A 22,341-nucleotide genomic window follows, 5' to 3' on the forward strand; every position below is an offset into this window, starting at 1 on the left:
GTTGTCGATCAGTATGTTTGGGCAGATTGTATTGAATGCTGAGCTAAAGTCCAGAAACAGGATCCTAACGTAGGAGTTTGGTCTTTCGAGGTGTTCCGTGATGTGGGGCTTCCTCCAGTCCCCTCCGGCCTGATCGCTCCCATGCCGTCCTCTTCTGATCTTAAAGGAAAGTCCTCCGGTCCGGGGCCAACTGTGCATGTGTGGCCCAACCGCAGGCACTATCGATGCGTTCATGTCGCCGGGAGCGATTTGCTCCTGTGCAGTACTACTGTGCAAGCGCAGAATGCTCCCGGCGGTGGTAGCGAGATGGGCGCGTGCCAGTCCGGACTGCACATGCACTGACCAGCCTCGACTGATGGATTTTCTGGAGGCCAGTAGTGGGGACTAATGGGCAGTCAGAAGAGGATGGCATCAGGGCGGTGAGGCTGGAGGAAGCCCCAGGTATGTATATTTTATTCATGTGGCCCTATCTTGGGTACACTTTAAGCCCCCAGCAACTGTACTTTTTCAGTTGTTAGCTGCCAAAGTTATTTTGTAAATAAGATTAAAAAAATTATCTGGGAGAAAACTGTCCACCTTTGATAAAGGATTTATTTTATTGGCAATGAACTAAGCAAATTTTTTTTAAAAGGCTACTCTTGGATTCATAAAACTCCCATCAGAATTAAGACAGATGCTAGCCCCTGTAGCTGGGGCGCGCACTGTCAAATGGACCAGACACAGGAAGGCCCCATTCACACCTAAAACCGCAAAACGCCGGCGATTACCGCTAGCGTTTTGCGGGAGTGATTTTTCCTTTATTAACGCGGAAGAATCACTGGACACTGCAGCGTTTTGGGAGCGATCGCGATTAGCGGTGCTATGCATGCTAATCGCAAACGCGAATCGTTGGCAGAACGCTGCATGCCACACGTTTGTGGTTAACGCTAAGCAGTAATCGCGCGATTCTCGCTCAAGTGTGAATGGGGTTGAACGGTGTGAAATGGAGATAGCAAGAAAATTGTTATCCTTCACAGATCTTTATTATTGACTCGGAAGCTCTAGTAGTCCTTTCTTTTTGCTAGTAATCAAGCAGCAAGAAACTAAAAAATAATTTAACGTTTATATCAGCAGAACATATAAAGGGATTGTTGTATCAGTGGGCATACTAATTACTAATTAAGTTGACAACTAGACGGCCAACCGGAGCTAAATTATTGGGTTTTCCACAGCATAATCCAGAAATATACCTCTTTCCAGATGCCAACCACTTTTCTCTCCAATCTTTGTTCAAAGCAGAAAACTTGGAGACCTTATTGATCTCTTGGGACAGGGACTCTTGATTGCCTTTATCCCAAGTAGTCTGTAAGATTACCTAGGATATCGCAATTGTGATACACGTGGCTCTTTGGCGGCTGTACCTTTTCTGTACCAAGAAAAGTGGGCCTTCTGCTTCAGGATCATTCTGTACACCAACACAGACCTTGTCATTGGCGGCTTGGGTTGTAAGAGTGGTATGGTGGGGGTGTCTTGACACCCTGGAGAAAAGACACAGGAAACACAAAAAGGACAGGAGCCCAATAGCGTAATATGTTTTAGTATAAGGTCTATAAGTGGTAAAACGAAAACTACTCACAGAGGCGGGTTGTAGAGGGGCAACTGACCGCAAGAAGCAGGTGGAGACCATAAACCTGACGCCACTCGGGGTTGTTCACCGGACCTGGTGGTGGTCGCTCTCTTAGGAAAATTGACAGTTGTCCCCTTTGGTGTTAACCACATGCAGGCTGTCTGGACCCCTCCAACAGGATATGTCAGGGGGGGTTGTATATAAGCCCATACTGGGTTGTAAGAGGAAACACTTCAGGGAAATAAAAGCTGCTGAAGGAGTAAGAAGTATGCTCCTGAAAAGCAAAAAGCCATCACTAAAGAAAATTGTTCTTATAATTCTGAAAATCGGTTTTCCACATTAATACTGAAAAAGGAGATTCAAAAAGTCTCCTGGCCGTTCCAAACTCCCTGCAGGGTGAGGTGGACGAGTGTCGAGCAGCTAGTATCCTCCCAGTTCAGGCAGGTGCTCTTTTCATCATTCTACATATTGGGCTGGCTAGAGAAGAGTTGATTGTGAACTCTCAGTTCAGTGAAGAAATATAGTACTTCCTTTGTTTGGGATGGCTTGATGAGCACTTCTTCGAATCACTAAAGAAGGTGTCCTTGAACCTCTGTCATGAAAATCCAAAAATTTTAAATACATGTAAACGCATACAAATAAGAAGTACCGGTACATTTCTCCCAGAGTAAAATGACCTATGCATTACTTTTCTCCTATGTTGTTGTCACTTACAGTAAGTAGTAGAAATCTGACATTACCGACAGATTTCGGACTAGTCCATCTTTTTTATAGCGGGGTTCTCAGTGTTTTCTTTATTTTTAAAAGCACTTAGTGAATGGCAGTTGCTCCGTCCAACTGCCAAAATAGTGTACAGCGAGCAGGGAGGCTGGCCAGCATCTTTGTATAAATCTTATTCAGGGAGTGTCTTTATAAATAAAAAAGGCCATGCTGAGAATCCCCTATGGAGAGATGGACTAGCCCAAAGCCTGTCGGTAATGTCAGATTTCTACTACCTACTGTAAGTGACAGCAACATAGAAGAGAAGTCATTTATGGCTCATTTTACTCTGGAAGAGACATACTTCTTATTTGTATGTATTTTAAATGTTAAGATTTTTGCGACCGTTCCTCTTTAACGACTTTGTCCTCCTTGACGTATAAAAATGTCAAGGAGGACAGGCGCGCTCCCGCGGCCGATCGCGCGCGTACTCCGGGCCGCGGAGTCGGTAGCCACGGAATCAATGTATCGGGCTGGGGAGCCCGATCATTGATTCCTCTCCCCCGCTGAAAAAGCGACAGCTTCTCTCGGAAGCTTCGCTCTTTCTGAAGCTGTGTCCCTCTAAGCGTACATTGTACGCTTAGAGTGACGTCATGTAAAAAAAATCGAGATTGCCATCTTGTGGCCAAAAAGTAAAACTACAAGTAAATGCCCAAAAACATTACAATACACCAATATTTCCCCAAATAAAACACTTTTAAAACCCACCCTCCCAAAAATGCCCACATAAAATGTTTAATAAAAAAAAAAAAAAAAACATTACTATAAAAAAAACAAAAACACATAAATATTTACCTAAGGGTCTAAACTTTTTAAATATCTATATAAAGATGAAATATTTCTCTCTATTTTTTTTTTTTTTATAAGCTTGTAAATAGTGATGTATGCAAAACGGAAAAAATGCTCTTTTATTTCCAAATAAAATATTGTCGCCATACATTGTGATAGGGACATAATTTAAATGGTGAAATAACCGTGACAAATGGGCAATAACAATACGTGGGTTTTAATTATGGAGGCATGTATTATTTTAAAACTATAATGGCCGAAAACTGACAAATAATGAATTTTTTCATTTTTTTTCTTATTCTTCCTGTTAAAATGCATTTACAGTAAAGTGGCTCTTAGCAAAATGTACCCCCCAAAGAAAGCCTAATTGGTGGCGGAAAAAACAAGATATAGATCAGTTCATTGTGATAAGTAGTGATAAAGTTATAGGCTAATGAATGGGAGGTGAACATTGCTCGGATGCATAAGCTGAAAACGACTGAGATGTTAAGTGGTTAAATATCTAAAAAACAAAAACAAAACACCTTTGGAGTGATGCACATTCTATGGTGTTGCCCAGTGTGAAGAGGGTTCTCAAACCCAGGTGTCTTGACAAACAGCCAAGTATGCTAAATCAAAATATCTTTTATTGTTGCTGCAATAATTCCATTGTTTCCAATTTGCGAAGGACCTCTTTATCAATAACTGTGAGTGTCTTTTTGGATGAATGTACATGTCTATGCATTCATTCAAGCTCAATTGCTCTAAAAATTACCACATGCAGCGCATTAGCGAGTTTAACAAACTCACACCGCTGCTTCGGGAACATCCTCGTAGGGTTCGCATTAGCCAAGCGCTTGTTGAAAGCGGGAGGTTTGAAGTGCTCTTTCTATGACCCAACCCTAAGATTGTTCTGCGTCTCCCTGGATAATTTGTTGTTGCCGGTTTAGAGTAAATTTGGCAAGATTCATCCCGATTTAGGTCTCTCACTCTTATGTTGGTGACATTGTTAAGTTTTATAAATGATGTGACCCTTTCCAGACTGATATAGTTTATCTTTGGGAATCACTGTTATTCTTGCCTTCATGTTTTTGTAGAAACGTTGTGGTGTCCATTTTGGTTTGTAGGGTTTGACTGCTCTATTTGCGCATGTTTGACAGAAAACCATATGTATTATCTAATCCAAAGGAACAAGGTAGTGATGTTTCCTAAATTTGTTCTAAAAGACAAATTCCCATAGTACAGTTTATCTTCTCTGAAAGCTGCCATTGCATTTTATTGCATAGCTGCTGTATTTATATAGTAAAATCTATCTAGTAGTCACTCCTCAGTACAGTACAGCACAGTTTACTAATGTTTACTAAATGTATCTGACAAAGGAATGTAAACAAAATGTTATCACCTCTTTCGATACAGCCTGAAGCTGCCCACTGAAGCAAGGAGCATTCTACTGAAGAACAAAGTGTTGTGTTTAACTGTTTGAATGCTGTTCTGCTACAGTATTATTATTTTTTTTTTTTATGATAGTAGATTTTATGCTGTAAATAATCTTTTGGAGCTAGGAGGAAATGCTGAGTTGCATACCACTGTAAATACTGCCTAATAGATACAAAATGGAATCACCAACATGTAGGGCAGTGTTCTCAGGTAAAACACAAAGAGCTGATACATTCCCACTGCACAGTACTGTGGAGAGAGGCCCAAGCCTGACAATATCCTTATTGTAGATAAAAGACAGGGTTGTAAAACGTATAGGGTCTTGTAACAGTACCACTCTTTTGGCTGGTAACTTAGGGGTTTTCATTATACCTCATAGCATTGTGTGTATGACTATTTGTTTAAAGAGACTCCGTAACAAAAATTGCATCCTGTTATTTATCATCCTACAAGTTCCAAAAGCTATTCTAATGTGTTCTGGCTTACTGCAGCACGTTCTACTATCACCATCTCTGTAATAAATCAATGTATCTTTCCCCTGTCAGACTTGTCAGCCTGTGTCTGGAAGGCTGCCAAGTTCTTCAGTGTTGTGGTTCTGCTATGCACTCCCCCCTCAGGGGGGAAAGAAACACACAAATGATTTCTTGAGATACAAAAGGAATGCTGTATACAGCCTGCTTGTGTATGGATGTATTTTCTATGTGTGGACATACTGTACATCAACCTACTTCATGTTTTGGTGGCCATTTTGTTTGTTTATAAACAAACTTTTTAAAACTGTTTTTAACCACTTTTAATGCGGCGAGGAGCGGTGAAATTGTGACAGAGGGTAATAGGAGATGTCCCCTAACGCACTGGTATGTTTACTTTTGTGCGATTTTAACAATACAGATTCTCTTTAAGTGTGATATTTCATACATTTTCTCTGCGAGACTAGCTCATTCATTTCTTTTTTTGCAGGAGGTTTAGATGCTCTTACTACTGGTGAAAGATGAGTAAACCTTCATCCTCTTCATTTGCACAGCCCCATCACCGGGTGAAAGCCACCCTTAAGAAGGTTTTTGGATTTAACTCGTTCCGATCAGATCTGCAGGAGAGTGCAGCCCTCACTGTAGTTAAAGGTGATTGTTTTCTTTATGAACATTTTGGAATTATTTGCAGAGATAAGTGTTTAGTATAGATAAATGATACAGCGTTCACCACCTCTGATGCAGAGTTCACGTTCAATTTGCTGCTTGCTGCCAAAAAAAGTCAGAGAGATCCTCCTCGCTTAACCAATTGTATTCAGCACAGCTGCGCGCCTTGAATCCTCTGTATAGCTCCTCCCATAATAGAAAATATAAGACTGTAGCAGGTAACCTCCGGCAACAGCACACCCTGTGCATATAGACACACTGGGCAGGAGACCTTTCACCACATGCAGGATGGGGACCGACCCCCCCCCCCCCCCCCTTAAGTCCCCTGCTCACCAGATAGACCTCTTGTTATCATGCGTATCAGTATGTCATTTCTCAGCTCCAGCTATATGAATAAAACATAAAGATACTTCTCATAGCGTAAAAAAGTTTGTTTTAATATGGCCGAATGCCCCAAAGTATACGTACCAAGTAGAATATTAAAACCAGCATATCTCACATATCCACGGCAGCAGGGCGCAACTCTCTCCACACCGTTGCCGGCGTCCTCCGTGTAATTCAGAATAGGTAGCGTGCGTGCATGCTTAGGCTCCGCCCTAGGCGTTTCGTCACTCAAAGGGGCGCGACTCAAAGCCCCTGATGAGTCATGCCCCTTTGAGTGACGAAACACGTAGGGCGGAGCCTAAGCACACACGCTACCTATCCTGAATTACACGGAGGACGTGTATTTTGCTTTGATAAATGTAATTAATACACAATGTACACGAAGGCGTTCTGTTGACTTTTTTTTTTTTGTACTAAAATATGAAAGGTACAACTGTTGCTTGACAACGAGAGTCATGGTTAAAGAGGAACTCCAGCCTAAACAAACATACCGTCATTAAGTTACTTTAGTTATGTTAATTAAAATAGGTAATATAATCTCTTACCCACCCTGTTTTAAAAGAAGAGGCAAATGTTTGATTTCATGATGGCAGCCATCTTTTTGGTTGAAAGGAGGTGACAGGGAGCATGAGACACAGTTCCAACTGTCCTGTGTCCTGAGCACCTCTCCCAGTTGCTAGGCAACGTGAATAACAACATATGAAATCCCATCATGCTCTGCACAGCATCAGGGAAAAAAAGCCCGGGCTTTTTTTCTTTGATGGGTGGAGCTTAGCTAAAAATGCAGCTAAAAATTATGCTTTGGTAAGAAAAACAAAGTTCTGATGCTGTGAAACTGTTAAAGAAACACCAAGCCTTTTCAGTGCTGCTGAGTAGATTTTTAGTCCGGAGGTTCACTTTAAACTGCCAAGGGGTTATTTTGTTGTTGCTCCCCTCTGCTTGTCTTACAGTGCATGTTTCATGTTTTCTCAGGTGACAGGGATGTGTTCGTCTGCATGCCCACTGGAGCTGGCAAGTCTCTCTGCTACCAGCTCCCAGCTGTCCTTGCTGCGGGAATCTCCATTGTTATCTCTCCCCTCATTGCACTGATTCAGGTAATGACACAAGTCTCTCTGCTACCAGCTCCCAGCTGTCCTTGCCGCAGGAATCTCCATTGTTATCTCTCCCCTCATTGCACTCATTCAGGTAATGACACAAGTCTCTCTGCTACCAGCTCCCAGCTGTCCTTGCTGCAGGAATCTCCATTGTTATCTCTCCCCTCATTGCTCTGATTCAGGTAATGACACAAGTCTCTCTGCTACCAGCTCCCAGCTGTCCTTGCTGCGGGAATCTCCATTGTTATCTCTCCCCTCATTGCACTGATTCAGGTAATGACACAAGTCTCTCTGCTACCAGCTCCCAGCTGTCCTTGCCGCAGGAATCTCCATTGTTATCTCTCCCCTCATTGCACTCATTCAGGTAATGACACAAGTCTCTCTGCTACCAGCTCCCAGCTGTCCTTGCTGCAGGAATCTCCATTGTTATCTCTCCCCTCATTGCACTCATTCTGGTAATGACACAAGTCTCTCTGCTACCAGCTCCCAGCTGTCCTTGCTGCAGGAATCTCCATTGTTATCTCTCCCCTCATTGCACTCATTCTGGTAATGACACAAGTCTCTCTGCTACCAGCTCCCAGCTGTCCTTGCTGCGGGAATCTCCATTGTTATCTCTCCCCTCATTGCACTGATTCAGGTAATGACACAAGTCTCTCTGCTACCAGCTCCCAGCTGTCCTTGCTGCAGGAATCTCCATTGTTATCTCTCCCCTCATTGCACTGATTCAGGTAATGACACAAGTCTCTCTGCTACCAGCTCCCAGCTGTCCTTGCTGCGGGAATCTCCATTGTTATCTCTCCCCTCATTGCACTCATTCAGGTAATGACACAAGTCTCTCTGCTACCAGCTCCCAGCTGTCCTTGCTGCAGGAATCTCCATTGTTATCTCTCCCCTCATTGCACTCATTCTGGTAATGACACAAGTCTCTCTGCTCCCAGCTGTCCTTGCTGCAGGAATCTCCATTGTTATCTCTCCCCTCATTGCACTCATTCAGGTAATGACACAAGTCTCTCTGCTACCAGCTCCCAGCTGTCCTTGCTGCAGGAATCTCCATTGTTATCTCTCCCCTCATTGCACTCATTCAGGTAATGACACAAGTCTCTCTGCTACCAGCTCCCAGCTGTCCTTGCTGCGGGAATCTCCATTGTTATCTCTCCCCTCATTGCACTGATTAAGGTAATGACACAAGTCTCTCTGCTACCAGCTCCCAGCTGTCCTTGCTGCAGGAATCTCCATTGTTATCTCTCCCCTCATTGCACTCATTCTGGTAATGACACAAGTCTCTCTGCTCCCAGCTGTCCTTGCCGCAGGACTCCATTGTTATCTCTCCCCTCATTGCACTCATTCTGGTAATGACACAAGTCTCTCTGCTACCAGCTCCCAGCTGTCCTTGCTGCGGGAATCTCCATTGTTATCTCTCCCCTCATTGCACTGATTCAGGTAATGACGCAAGTCTCTCTGCTACCAGCTCCCAGCTGTCCTTGCCGCAGGAATCTCCATTGTTATCTCTCCCCTCATTGCTCTGATTCAGGTAATGACACAAGTCTCTGTGCTCCCAGCTGTCCTTGCTGCGGGAATCTCCATTGTTATCTCTCCCCTCATTGCACTGATTCAGGTAATGACACAAGTCTCTCTGCTACCAGCTCCCGGCTGTCCTTGCTGCAGGAATCTCCATTGTTATCTCTCCCCTCATTGCACTGATTCAGGTAATGACACAAGTCTCTGTGCTACCAGCTCCCAGCTGTCCTTGCCGCAGGAATCTCCATTGTTATCTCTCCCCTCATTGCACTGATTCAGGTAATGACACAAGTCTCTCTGCTCCCAGCTGTCCTTGCTGCGGGAATCTCCATTGTTATCTCTCCCCTCATTGCACTGATTAAGGTAATGACACAAGTCTCTCTGCTACCAGCTCCCGGCTGTCCTTGCTGCAGGAATCTCCATTGTTATCTCTCCCCTCATTGCACTGATTCAGGTAATGACACAAGTCTCTCTGCTACCAGCTCCCAGCTGTCCTTGCTGCGGGAATCTCCATTGTTATCTCTCCCCTCATTGCACTGATTCAGGTAATGACACAAGTCTCTCTGCTACCAGCTCCCAGCTGTCCTTGCTGCGGGAATCTCCATTGTTATCTCTCCCCTCATTGCACTGATTAAGGTAATGACACAAGTCTCTCTGCTACCAGCTCCCAGCTGTCCTTGCCGCAGGAATCTCCATTGTTATCTCTCCCCTCATTGCACTCATTCAAGTAATGACACAAGTCTCTCTGCTCCCAGCTGTCCTTGCTGCGGGAATCTCCATTGTTATCTCTCCCCTCATTGCTCTGATTCAGGTAATGACACAAGTCTCTCTGCTACCAGCTCCCGGCTGTCCTTGCTGCAGGAATCTCCATTGTTATCTCTCCCCTCATTGCACTCATTCTGGTAATGACACAAGTCTCTCTGCTACCAGCTCCCAGCTGTCCTTGCTGCAGGAATCTCCATTGTTATCTCTCCCCTCATTGCACTGATTCAGGTAATGACACAAGTCTCTCTGCTACCAGCTCCCAGCTGTCCTTGCTGCGGGAATCTCCATTGTTATCTCTCCCCTCATTGCACTGATTAAGGTAATGACACAAGTCTCTCTGCTACCAGCTCCCAGCTGTCCTTGCCGCAGGAATCTCCATTGTTATCTCTCCCCTCATTGCACTGATTCAGGTAATGACACAAGTCTCTCTGCTACCAGCTCCCAGCTGTCCTTGCTGCAGGAATCTCCATTGTTATCTCTCCCCTCATTGCACTGATTCAGGTAATGACACAAGTCTCTCTGCTACCAGCTCCCAGCTGTCCTTGCCGCAGGAATCTCCATTGTTATCTCTCCCCTCATTGCACTGATTCAGGTAATGACACAAGTCTCTCTGCTACCAGCTCCCGGCTGTCCTTGCTGCAGGAATCTCCTTTGTTATCTCTCCCCTCATTGCACTGATTCAGGTAATGACACAAGTCTCTCTGCTACCAGCTCCCAGCTGTCCTTGCCGCAGGAATCTCCATTGTTATCTCTCCCCTCATTGCACTCATTCAGGTAATGACACAAGTCTCTCTGCTACCAGCTCCCAGCTGTCCTTGCTGCGGGAATCTCCATTGTTATCTCTCCCCTCATTGCACTCATTCAGGTAATGACACAAGTCTCTCTGCTACCAGCTCCCAGCTGTCCTTGCTGCGGGAATCTCCATTGTTATCTCTCCCCTCATTGCACTGATTCAGGTAATGACACAAGTCTCTCTGCTACCAGCTCCCAGCTGTCCTTGCCGCAGGAATCTCCATTGTTATCTCTCCCCTCATTGCACTCATTCAGGTATTATTATTTATTTATAAAGCGCCAGAATATTCTGTGTACAATGTAAGATAACAAGCGCGGGATACATAATGATACAATGATATACATCAAATATGGACACTGGTACAAAGTACAGAACTGGTGATTACAATAGCAAATTTAACATGATGACTAAGATGTATAAATGTATAACAGTGTGCAAGCTATTAAATGAATAACATTCCAAGACACAAAAGGGTGAGAGCCCTGCCCTTGCGAGCTTACAATCTAAAGGAATGGGGTGGAAACAAGAGGCGGGGGAAGTATACAGTATATGTACAGGCAGTGCGTAATTAGGTTATTTAGTGAGGAGTAAATGTAGATGCAATGTTAAAGGGTGCATTGCCTAAGATAGAGAATATGCTTATCGGAAAAGGTGGGTTTTGAGGGAGCACTTAAAGATTTCAAAGGTGGGAGAGTGGCGGATGTGCTGTGGAAGGGCATTCCAGAGGAGGGGTGAGGCACGTGAGAAGTCTTGTACACGTGAATGTGAGGAGGTAATTGTAGAAGAGGATAGAAGAAGCTCATGTGCAGATCTGAGATTGCGGTTGGGTTGAAATCTGGAGACTAGTGAGGAGATGTACCGGGGAGAGAGATTGTGGAGAGCTTTGTAGGTTAGGGTTAAGAGTTTGAACTGAATCCTCTGGGTAATTGGCAGCCAGTGAAGAGCTTGACAGAGAGGGTCAGCAGAGGAAGAGCGAGAGGAGAGATGAATGAGTCGAGCAGCAGAGTTCAATACAGATTGGAGGGGTGCTAGTCAGTTATATGGAAGTCCAGCAAGCAATATATTGCAATTGTCCAAACGAGATATAATAAGAGCATGTACTAATATTTTGGTTGTGTCCTGAGAGAGAAAAGGTCGGATGCATGCTAGTTAATGACAAAAGTCTCTGGTGGGACAATACAGCGCTGAATATTTTCATCAGAATCTTTTTTTGTGTGTACTTTCTCTGTGGACACTCGTTGTGAATGGATATAACCCAGCTGCTTTACATTTTGTGTGTGATGTAATTTATTTGTATGGACGCAAAACAATTGAAGCAAATACCAGAAGGTGGGTAGGCAGGTTTTACTAGACAATTCTTGCTGTCCTTGCACGATTGTCCTGCGGAAGAATCTGTGCAGTGTATGTGAAAATATGACCATCTCTTGTGTGTAGAGACCTACCTAGGTCTTGAAATATATTAAAAACACTGGTGGAGGTGTCATTGATGATATATAACTACGGTAGTAGTTATGTAAGTGTAGTGTCTTACCTTCTCAGAACAACAAACCAATTGTAATGGAAAATATATATTTATTCCCGCATATTAGACAACATATTTCATGGGTCTTAGCCCGCTTCCTCGGGTCAATTATAAGTGCCTGTGAAGATTCAGTCACGAACATGGGTGCCTACGTTTTCCATTACTAATAGTGCAGTGGTCAGCAAGAATTGTCTAACAAAACCCGCCTACCCAACTTACAGTTTTCTGGTATTTGTTTCAATTGTTTTGGGTCCATACAAATAAATTACAGCACACACAAAATGTAAAGCAGCTGGGTTATATCCATTCACAACACATGTCCACATAGAAAGCTTTGATAAGAGACCTCTGAAAAGTTTTCTAGTGTTGCTTACTAAAAGCTCTATAGGTATGGAGGGTTTACAGAAACACTGTCTCTTTGATAGTCTTCTTTAACCACTTCCAGGTTTCGGGTGGTTTGGCTGATCTGTGCTGCGGGGGCTCTTCAGCCCGCAGCACAGATCAGATAGCAGGCAGGGCGATCAGACTCCCCCCCCCCCCCCCCCCCTTTTTTTTCCCCACCAGGGGGATGTCTTGCTGGGGGGGTCTGATCGCCTCACTGCTGTGCCTAGCGATGGGGAGGGCTCCTCAAAGCCCCCGTCGGCAGCGCTATTCCTCCCTCTGCCTCCTTCCCTCCCTCCCCTCTTCATTATGGGCTGCGCAGGATGGAAATCCGTCCTGCGCCGCCTCAGATAGGCTACAGCCTATCAGATGCCGGCGATCCCCGGCCAATCAGAGGCCAGGGATCGCCGATCTCCTCTACGGCGCTGTTTACATTTATACCCTGCGAGCCGCAATCGGAGACACCCTCCGTGAACTGACATGGAACGGCCGTTTCCATGGAAACCGCTTCAGGATTCAGGGGCGTACTTATGCGTACGCGGAATCCTGAAGTGGTTAAAGTGAGTGGCATATGGAGGCTGCCATATTTATTTCCTTTTAAACAATGCACAATGCTTGGCTTCTTATCCATCATATTAAAAGTTAGGGACTCCTGAAAGGTTAAAGAGGATCCAAGATGAAAAACTAACTATGATAAGTAACTTATAGCTAAAGTTTAGTTTACACAGCAAATCTAGCTGCAAACAGCTTCAACAGTTTCATGTTTGTTTATTCCTGTGATATAACAGCGGCCATGTTCTGTATGTCACATTACACACAGGCAAGCTGCATCTCCAACCCTCAGCTCCCTCCCTCCTCCCCTCTGCCTCTGAAATCTCTGGCTAGTAACCTCCTCCTCCTGCCCAGACTGAGCTCCCATAAGCCCTTGCTACATGGGTCTGAGAGTGCCTTGGTGTTTTGAAGGAGCTGTGGGCGAGGCTTGTTTAGTTTTATAGAGAATTAGAGTATTAAAAACAAAAAAAAGTATTTGGCTTGAGGAATGCCCTATAAACTATATGAAAGGAACGCATTTATGCAATGAGTAAAAGTTTATCTCGGATCCACTTTAAAGAGGAACATTCAGGAAAGAGGGACAAAAATAAATCCATACATTGCAAAGTGAGTAGTTAAAAAATAGAAGAGAGATCAGGAAATGATTGATATTCCCCATGTCATTTGTTCAGGTTGTCTGATCCACAATCAGCCTGCAGGTCATCATCTTCTCTACTGGCAGACATGAAAAAACACAGACAGCATAACTGCAGTTATCTATAACCACACCCCCTAGCAATGCGATGGGCTAAAAGTTTTTTTTGTTTTGTTATAGATATACAGTACATATGCTTAGAGGGAGAAACTGGGTGCTTGCAAACAGCCATTATTTCCCTCATTGTAACAAGGTTCCCACAATGTGATGTCAGAACCATGGTCCTGACATCACACTATGGGAGGGGTTTCACCACAATATCAGCCATACATCGCCCCCTGATGGTGTGTTTGTGAGAAGGAATAGATTTCTCATGTAAAAGGGGGAATCGGCTACTGATTGGGACGAAGTTCAATCCTTGGCTACAGTTCCTCTTTAAAGGGAATTCAATTTATTTAAACTAAACGCATGACGTAGCTGCAAATGAATATTACATACATACCTCACCATCAGTTCCTCTCAGAAGCTCACCATTTTCTTCTTACACTGATCCCTTCCAGCGCTGACAATATTTTGTCAGAACTGAAATATACCAGTTGCTGTCAGTTATATATCAGCCGCTGTCAGTTACAACTGAATGTACAAGGTAATGTCCATGTTTCCTTATGGCTCAAGTGGGTGATATTACAGTGTAACAGTGTGCTGAGCAGGAAGCTGTTAGGGGGCAACGGCCATTTTTAAAATGGAGGACAGAGAATTCCACTGATCACAGTGGTCAGATGGGACACAGGACAGGAGAAAGAGATTGGGGAGTAGACTACACAGGAGGTAAGTATGACTTGTGTTTGGTTATTTAGACTTTTTATTTTCAGTTCAGGTTCTCTTTACAGACGAGGGACTTTTGACGTTGGGGTGACTACTTGATGTTCTTGGTTATATCTCTGGAAAAAAAAGTTTGTTCAGTTGTCAGTGAATGTAACCTCTGATTGTGTGCTTATACTCCATTTATATTACTCAGATTTACTTTAGGATCTTGTCATTTACGTTGTCATGGGCTCATGTCAAAGTCCTATTGTATAAATTGACATCATTTATTAAAATATATTTCATGATTGGCGAGCGTTCTTGTTGTGGTCACTGTCCCCTGCAGCTGAATCTCTCCTTGGATCTCCAACTTTAACAAGAGGTATATGGAGGCTGCCATGTTTATTTCCTTTTAAGCAATACCAGTTCTCTGGCTATCCCTGCTGATCCTCTGTCTCTAATACTTTTAGCCACAGCCCCTGAACAAGCATGCAGCAGCTCAGTTGTTGCTGACATTACTGTCAGATCTGACAAGATGAGCTGCTTGCCTGTCTCTGGTGTGCGATTCAGGCACTACTGCAGCCAAATAGATCAGCAGGGCTGCCAGGCAACTGGTACTATTTAAGAGGAAATAAATATGGTAACCTCCATATACCTCTCACTTCAGTTGTCCTTTAATTTTTTTTTTTTTATTGTGGTCCAACAATAAGACTTGCTGATATCTCTGGGCTTCTACAGTTCCCAACTGATAGTTCTGGGAAGCTGAGAAAGTCATGGAGCCGTTTGAAGAGAATTATTGCCAGAAAACACGCAGATATTTTAGGTAACGAAGGTGCGAGTGTGTAGGGTGATTAAAGGACACACTGGGAAGAAAAAGCACAGAGACATCGGGAGCAACAATGGTGCAGAAAGTCACAACAGTAGATAAAGAGTACCGTAATACTGTAAGTTGAGGCGCTCACAAAGGAAGGTTGCAGACGGGTAACTGACCACGGCAGGCAGGTGGAGATGCCCAAATGTGAATCCACTGGGGTGTCCAAACAAGCTGGACGCGGCACTCTCTCTTGGTGAAAATGATCTAGATGGGGTGGTGGAAACACACCTGACCAAATACAACTCCCCTCCCAAAGCATGGTGGGTAACACAGAGGGGGAAAGGGGCACCCAAGGTATAATAACACTGCATTAAAATCCCTCTAAAATGAAAATGGTGCGGCTTACTTCAATGAAGACAGATTCGTGTAATAAATAACACATTTTAACCTTAAAGGACACCCGAGGCGAAAATAAACAAATGAAATTAACGATTGTATCTATCGTCCTTCTCCTAAAAATGACTTTTTAAGATATCTCACTGTTTTATATTTAAATCTACTTTTTAAGTTTTAACAGTTTTTTTAATTGTTTTTGCTCAATGACACACTCTTTAAAGTATGCCATAGCTAACATTTATAAACTATTGACTATTTTCTATCTCTTTCTTGCTCTCAGAAGCCATTTTCTGCTAGGAAAGTGTTTTATAGTTGGAATTTCTTATCAGTGAGGGTCACACTGTAGTCACTTCCTGTCTGAGTCAGGACTGAGTCAGCCACTTACATACCTGATATTTAACTCTTTCAGGCAGAGAAAGAAAAAAAAGGAACACAGCCTAGTTATTTGTGTGCTAGGCACTGTACATACACATGTCTATCTCATCATGTCACATGTCACTTCGGGTATCCTTTAAAATGTGTCATTTATTGCACAAATCTGTCTTCATTGAAGTAAGCCACCTCATATTTTGTCATTTTAGCTGATTTTATCACAGTTTTATCATACTTTGGATGCCTCTTTCCCCCTTTTACGGTAACCACTGGGAAAGTAGTTTTATTTTGAGATTTTACTTCTGTTCAGTTTTGTGTAAGGGAGTTGAAGGTGAAATCAATGAGAACTTTTTCACTGACTGACACTTATGCAGCCTTTTTTTTAATTCCTAGGATCAGCTGGATCATCTTACAGCGCTGAAGATCAAGGCCTGCTCTCTGAATTCAAAGCTACCCTCAGCAGAGCGCAGACAGATCCTGCAAGATCTGGAGAGTGAGAATCCTAAGATCAAGCTTCTGTACATCACCCCAGAAATGGCCGCCGCCGCTTCTTTCCAGCCGACCCTTGACATGCTGCTGTCACGGAGCCTCTTGTCCTACCTCATCATAGACGAAGCCCACTGTGTCTCCGAATGGGGCCACGACTTCCGTCCTGATTACCGGCGTCTGGGTGTTTTACGATCTCGTTTACAAGGGACGCCCTGCGTAGCCCTCACAGCTACGGCCACCAAGCAAGTACAAGATGACATCATATCCTCTCTGAAACTCAGGCAACCCATTGCAATGTTCAAAAAGCCATGCTTTCGTGTCAACCTGTTCTATGATATTCAGATGAAGGAGCTTCTGCGGGATCCCTATGGGAATCTTAAGGATTTCTGCTTGAAAGCTCTGGGAGAAAAGAAACCTTCCGGGGTAATTATGTAATTTAGATATGCTGGAGCAATGTAGTATATTAATGTCCTACCAGCTGTACATGTAATTGAAGGACCACTATCGTGATAAAAGTAGGCAGTTAAAATCTGACAAAACCGGCAGGTTTTGGGCCAGTCCATCTCCTCATGGGGGAATTCTCAAGGTTTTCTTTTTCAGCAGCATTTCCTGAACAGCAGTTTAACTGAAAAAATAGTAAGATACCAGCCAGCCTCCCTACTCACTTGCACACTATTTTGTCACTGAGGCGCCAGGTGTGACGTTGACCAGATACTGTTGTGTACTCCAATAATCCATTACCTGATGAAGCGGGTGTGAATCTGCGAAACGCGTTGCAAATACCCTGGAGTGTACCAATAAATGTAACTTGTCTTGAATACACAGTTTTTGTGTCTGCTTGTAGGAGGTAAGTCCACTACTGCCTCCTAAGCACTTTTTAAACTTTTTAATAACTGGTTTTATCCTTTTGGTGCCTCTGTTCCACTTTACGTTATATTTGATGTCCTGCCCTGGTGGAGGGGGATACCCCAATCTTTCTTCTATGTACAGAGAGCGACTTCTTATTCCTGAGTGGGGACAGGATAATCTCCTCACCTGCCTTCATAGTGGTTACCTGGAGGTAACCCTGCCTTGTGAGTATAATTCTGTACTCGTTTCCTTATACCTGATTGTCAGTACTTACTACACTATATTGGGCTCTCGGTTCTCTTTTTACATACACTATTTTGTCAGTTAGACTTTGCTACTACTGGTCAACAAATACTGTTGAAAACAAAAAAAAACCCTGAGAATCCCCCCATGAGGCGATTTACTGGCCCAAAGCCTGTCGGTTCTGTCAGATTTTAACTGCCTGTTTTTTTCGCAATAGTGGTCCTTTTGAGGTGCCAGGAATTTTGGGCACAGGGTGAAGGAGAAAAATGTCTCACCCTGCTCTGCAAATGTCCCGGAGGCATTATTTACTATTCCTCCTCCAGGCCACCGTGGACTCCGGGATAACACGCAATTCTGCTTCCAGCGATTGCTGGTGGCCGAATTACACAGTTTTTATCATAATTTGGGCACCGCCTTACGGCACTCAAATTACTGACTGAGCGCCACTGTAGTCGTAATTCATATAACGGGCTATGGCGCCACCTGCTGCGCCCAAATCTCCAGCATGTTATTGCCTGACTCGTTCTACCAGAACCTTTATTTTGTTTCCAGTGTAGCAAAGGTAAGAGGTACCCAAGGATATAATCTAAGTAGAAATTTAAAAATTGTCTGATGAGAGATTACTGTAACTAATAAGTAAATGACCGCATCAGCTGCATCTCATTGTCCAAACAGGTTAGTAAATCTCCGGGTGCAATTTGCACGTCTATTGGGGATAAAAGGTAAATATAAAAAAAACTACAGCTTACACTATTTGTATACACCATACGGTATAAACTCCTTTGCTGTGTAGAAATGGTTGTCAAGTATATCTAATCAGCCAGAAAGTTGCACACCATCCTGGAATTCGAGGTGCAGGTCCATTACGACAATAAAGCAAAAATCCAAGGTGTCGGCACACTCAGTGCAAGTGCAACGTGGTTTAATCGCACGACATGTACATTGCAGTCACCAACGACCGTTTCGGTGCCACGGAAGGTCCCCTTTGTCGAGGTATAACAGAATAACAATGTGGCATTGTGTATGACAGACTTATAAGCAATGTAGTACAGGTTCACACCCCTTCAGTTCAAAGCAATAGCGCCACCTCCTAATGTAATTTGCATAACTAAACATTAGCATACATATGGCAATCCAAGCCTGTTAAGAACTTCATATCATCTCCTAGTAAATACCAGAGCCAATACCTGTGATTGTGCCAAGTCCCCCTGGGTTCATTCTACCCCAGATCCCAGCCAGGGGCCGCAGGTGTGCATCACCAGTACCTCAATCAATCGCGCTGAACCACTGGGCGGAAGCCTCCCGGATGTTCTTGCATGGATGACGGACAGACACTGCAGCCAGCCAGCAACAACTTTGACTGGTTGGTGGGCACTGAGCTTCGAGTTTGGGCAGGCGGGACTTCCGTCCAGTGGTTCAGCGCAATTGATTGAGGTACTGGTGATGCCAACCTGCACCAAAACAGCAGAAGGAGAACAACAACATCAGAAATCCCATCATGCTTTGCACAGCATCAGGGGAAAAATGCCCGGGCAGTATTCTTTGATGGGGCGGAGCTTAGCATCTGCGCAGCTAAAAATGAGGCGTTGGTAAGAAAAACAAAGTTCTGATGCTGGGAAACTGTTAAAAAGACACCCAGTCTTTACAGTGCTGCTGAGTAGATTTTTAGTCCGGAGGTTCACTTTAAAGTGAACCGAGCACCATTTTTAGCACCCAGGGCATCTCAGTAGCACAATAAAGAGACTCTGTAACAAAATGTTCAGCCTCAGTTCTTCTATCCTATAAGTTCCTATACCTGTTCTAATGTGGTCTGGATTACTGCAGCCTTTTCTAGTTGCACTGTCTCAGTAATATATCTAATCTTCTTTTCTTTGTCAAGCTTTGTCAACCCAGGGAAGAATGGGCTGCCTCTGTTGTAATGAATATAAGTTAGGCACGCCCCCTCCAGGCTCAGTGTGCTTGATTTCTTATTCACAGACAGCGGCTCTGTTCTCTTTCAGTTTCAGCTTGTCTGGGATGCAGTTTGTGAGGCTGAGGGGGGAGGGAGCTGGCTGTCACATGCTGAGAAACTGTGATTTTTTTTGTTTGTAAGCACTGCCTAAAACTGGCAATTAAAAGCCAGGATCGCGTCGGGGAGCTGCGGAAACGGCAAAAAGAGATCCAGGAGATCACAGTGACTCGATTGGTATGTTTTTTTTTTTTTTATTGTACAAATCAGACAGTACAGAATCTCTTTAAAAATGCTTGCCAGCAATTTGGCTCATTATTACAAAAACTTCAGTTTTACTTCTTTTTCAATTTTAAAAGTTTAGCAGAGGCCTCTGTTACTCTACTTTTGAAGCCCGCCTGGCCATAAACTGCATCAAAAAAAGTGGCGCTTGGTTCCTTTTAATGGACACTTAAAGTGAGAGGAATATGGAGGCTGCCATATTTATTGCCTTTTTAGTTTCAAATTCGTTTTTGAGTGTATCAAGATTCTGCATTGAAAAAACGAACCATAACATTGTAACTTCAGGTACATAAAATCAAGGCAGTTGAAGTATCATCATAACTCAGACTCGTTTATCTGACAGTTGGTAGTTTCATGTTATAGCGCACAACAAACATTGTACCAATCTGTACAGCAACGGATGCAGCTGACGTCAGAGAGACAAATGCAGCAGTGAATAGCAACTCGGCGATTTATTACCTTTTAAACCATGCAAGTTACCTGGCTGTCCTGCTGATCATCTGCCTATAACACTTTTAGCCATAGACCCTGAACAAGCATGTAAATCAGATATTTCTGACAGAAACGTGAGAAGATTAGCCGCATGCTTATGTCAGGTGTGTGGTCAGACACTGCTATTGCCAAAGATCAGCAGGACTGCCAGGCAACTAGTATTGTAAGGAAATAAATATGGCAACCTCAATATCCCTTTCATTTCACTTGTCCTTTAACCTCCCTGGCGGTTTAATTATTTTGCCAGGGAGGCTGCGGGAGGGTTTTTTTTAAATTAAAAAAAAAATATTTCATGCAGCCAACTGAAAGTTGGCTGCATGAAAGCCCACTAGAGGGCGCTCCGGAAGCGTACTTTCGATCGCCTCCGGCAATCGAAAGTAACAAGATAGGCCGCAATGAGCGGCCTATCTTGTTTCGCTTTCCTCGTCGCCATGGTGACGAGCGGAGTGACGTCATGGACGTCAGTCGACGTCCTGACGTCAGAGCCGCCCGATCCAGCCCCTAGCGCCGGCCGGAACTGTTTGTTCCGGCTGCGCTGGGCTCGGGCGGCTGGGGGGACCCTCTTTCGCCGCTGCACGCGGCGGATCGCCGCGGAGCGGCGGCGATCGGGCAGCACACGCGGCTGGCAAAGTGCCGGCTGCGTGTGCTGCTTTTTTCAGAACTCAAATCGGCCCAGCAGGGCCTGAGCGGCGACCTCCGGCGGCATACCCCGAGCTCAGCTCGGGATTACCGCCAAGGAGGTTAAATGGTCAGTCAGCTTCATTTACATTTTCTGCTTTGAAATTTCCATCAATTCCTTTAGAACTAATTTAGAACTGGTCTTTATCACTTTCTCAGGGATACTCAGGTTGTGGAATAGTGTACAGCCGGACAAGAGAGTCCTGTGAGGAGGTAGCGACTCAGCTGTCTGGGAGAGGTGTCCCTTCCAAGGCCTATCATGCAGGTAACTTACTGTCCATGGCTTTCATTGTTTCCTGTTTAATATACCCCTGCCTGGAAGAAGATATTTGAGAAGTGAAATGAAGTTTATTGGATTTACAGAAAGTGTGCAATAATTGTTTAAATACAATTAGGCAGGTGCATACATTTGGGCACTGGTGTCATTTTATTGATTCCAAAACCTGTAGAACTTATTATTGGAACTCAGATTGCCTTGGTAAGCTCAGTGACCGCTGACCTACATACACAGGTGAATCCAATTATGAGAGAGTATTTAAGGGTGTCAATTGTAAGTTTCCCTCCTCTTTTAATTTTCTCTGAAGAGTAGTAACATGGGGGTCTCCAAACAACTCTCAAATGACCTGAAGACAAAGCTTGTTCACCATCGTGGTTTAGGGGAAGGATCCAGAAAGCTGTCTCAGATTTCAGCTGTCTGTTTCCACAGTTAGGAACATATTGAGGAAATGGAAAACCACAGGTTCAGTTCAAGCTAAGGCTCGAAGTGGCAGACCAAGCAAAATCTCGGATAAACAGAAGCAACAAATGGTGAGAACAGTCAGACAACCCACAGACCAGCACCAAAGACCTACAACATCATCTTGCTGCAGATGGAGTCACTGTGCATCGTTCAACCATTCGGCGCACTTTACACAAGGAGATGATGTATGCGAGAGTGATGCAGAGGAAGCCTTTTCTCCGCCCACAGCACAAACAGAGCTGCTTGAGGTATGCTAAAGCACATTTGGACAAGCCAGTGTAATGATTAGAGAGCAGACAGCCGCGGCTAACCACGCTGCCGCTGCGGATGCCAATATCCCTCTGGTTGGCGTTGCTCCCGTGCCTCGGGCGTCTAGCACGCTGAGGACGGGACTGTCATCTGCTCATAGGGTCGCATTGACGCGTGTGCGCGCGCACCATTGCGACCTTTATGCGGCGAGGAGGCGAATCAGCTGACCTACGCCTCGGCTGATGTCACGTCAGACGTCCGCCACTTCTGATTGGCTGGACGAAGGGGGGGCGTGCCACAGGGTCTCCTCGGGCTCTTAAGCCCGGAGGAGTCAGTCGCAATTTGTCTGCTGTTGCGATCACTTCATGTTAGCGCTCCGACCTTAGTTAGATCCGGTGTGCTTTGATCCGGGAGGAAACCGGGGATTTCACACAGTGATAGGATTTGTGCATTATATTGTTTATTATTTGTTTATGACTCTGGCTCGTTTCTGACTATTCTTACTCTCCAGTGATTCTGTACCTTTGCCCATCTGATCTGGTTACCGACTCTGCCTGAAAATCGTTACCTCTCTCTGCTCAGTGATTCTGTACCTTAGCCCATCTGATATTGCTGCCGACTCTGCCTGTTAACCGTT

General features: G+C 44.3%; 1 protein-coding gene across 2 annotated transcripts in view; it reads left to right on the plus strand.

Annotated features, from left to right (window-relative positions):
* RECQL5 (RecQ like helicase 5) overlaps positions 1-22,341 on the plus strand; it is a 179,269-nt gene that overhangs the window by 24,469 nt on the left and 132,459 nt on the right. The window contains exons 3-6 of one of the 2 annotated variants that reach the window (XM_068262699.1): positions 5,531-5,691; positions 7,063-7,184; positions 16,129-16,647; positions 20,876-20,981. In XM_068262699.1, the coding sequence (XP_068118800.1) occupies positions 5,562-5,691; positions 7,063-7,184; positions 16,129-16,647; positions 20,876-20,981 (877 nt within the window). In that variant the 5' untranslated portion in view covers positions 5,531-5,561. Of the gene's footprint in view, positions 1-5,530; positions 5,692-7,062; positions 7,185-16,128; positions 16,648-20,875; positions 20,982-22,341 lie in introns of those variants that run through there. The other variant, XM_068262698.1, reaches the window with a different exon arrangement.

This window comes from Hyperolius riggenbachi, chromosome 12 (genome assembly GCF_040937935.1).
Source record: "Hyperolius riggenbachi isolate aHypRig1 chromosome 12, aHypRig1.pri, whole genome shotgun sequence".
Lineage (NCBI taxonomy): Eukaryota > Metazoa > Chordata > Amphibia > Anura > Hyperoliidae > Hyperolius > Hyperolius riggenbachi.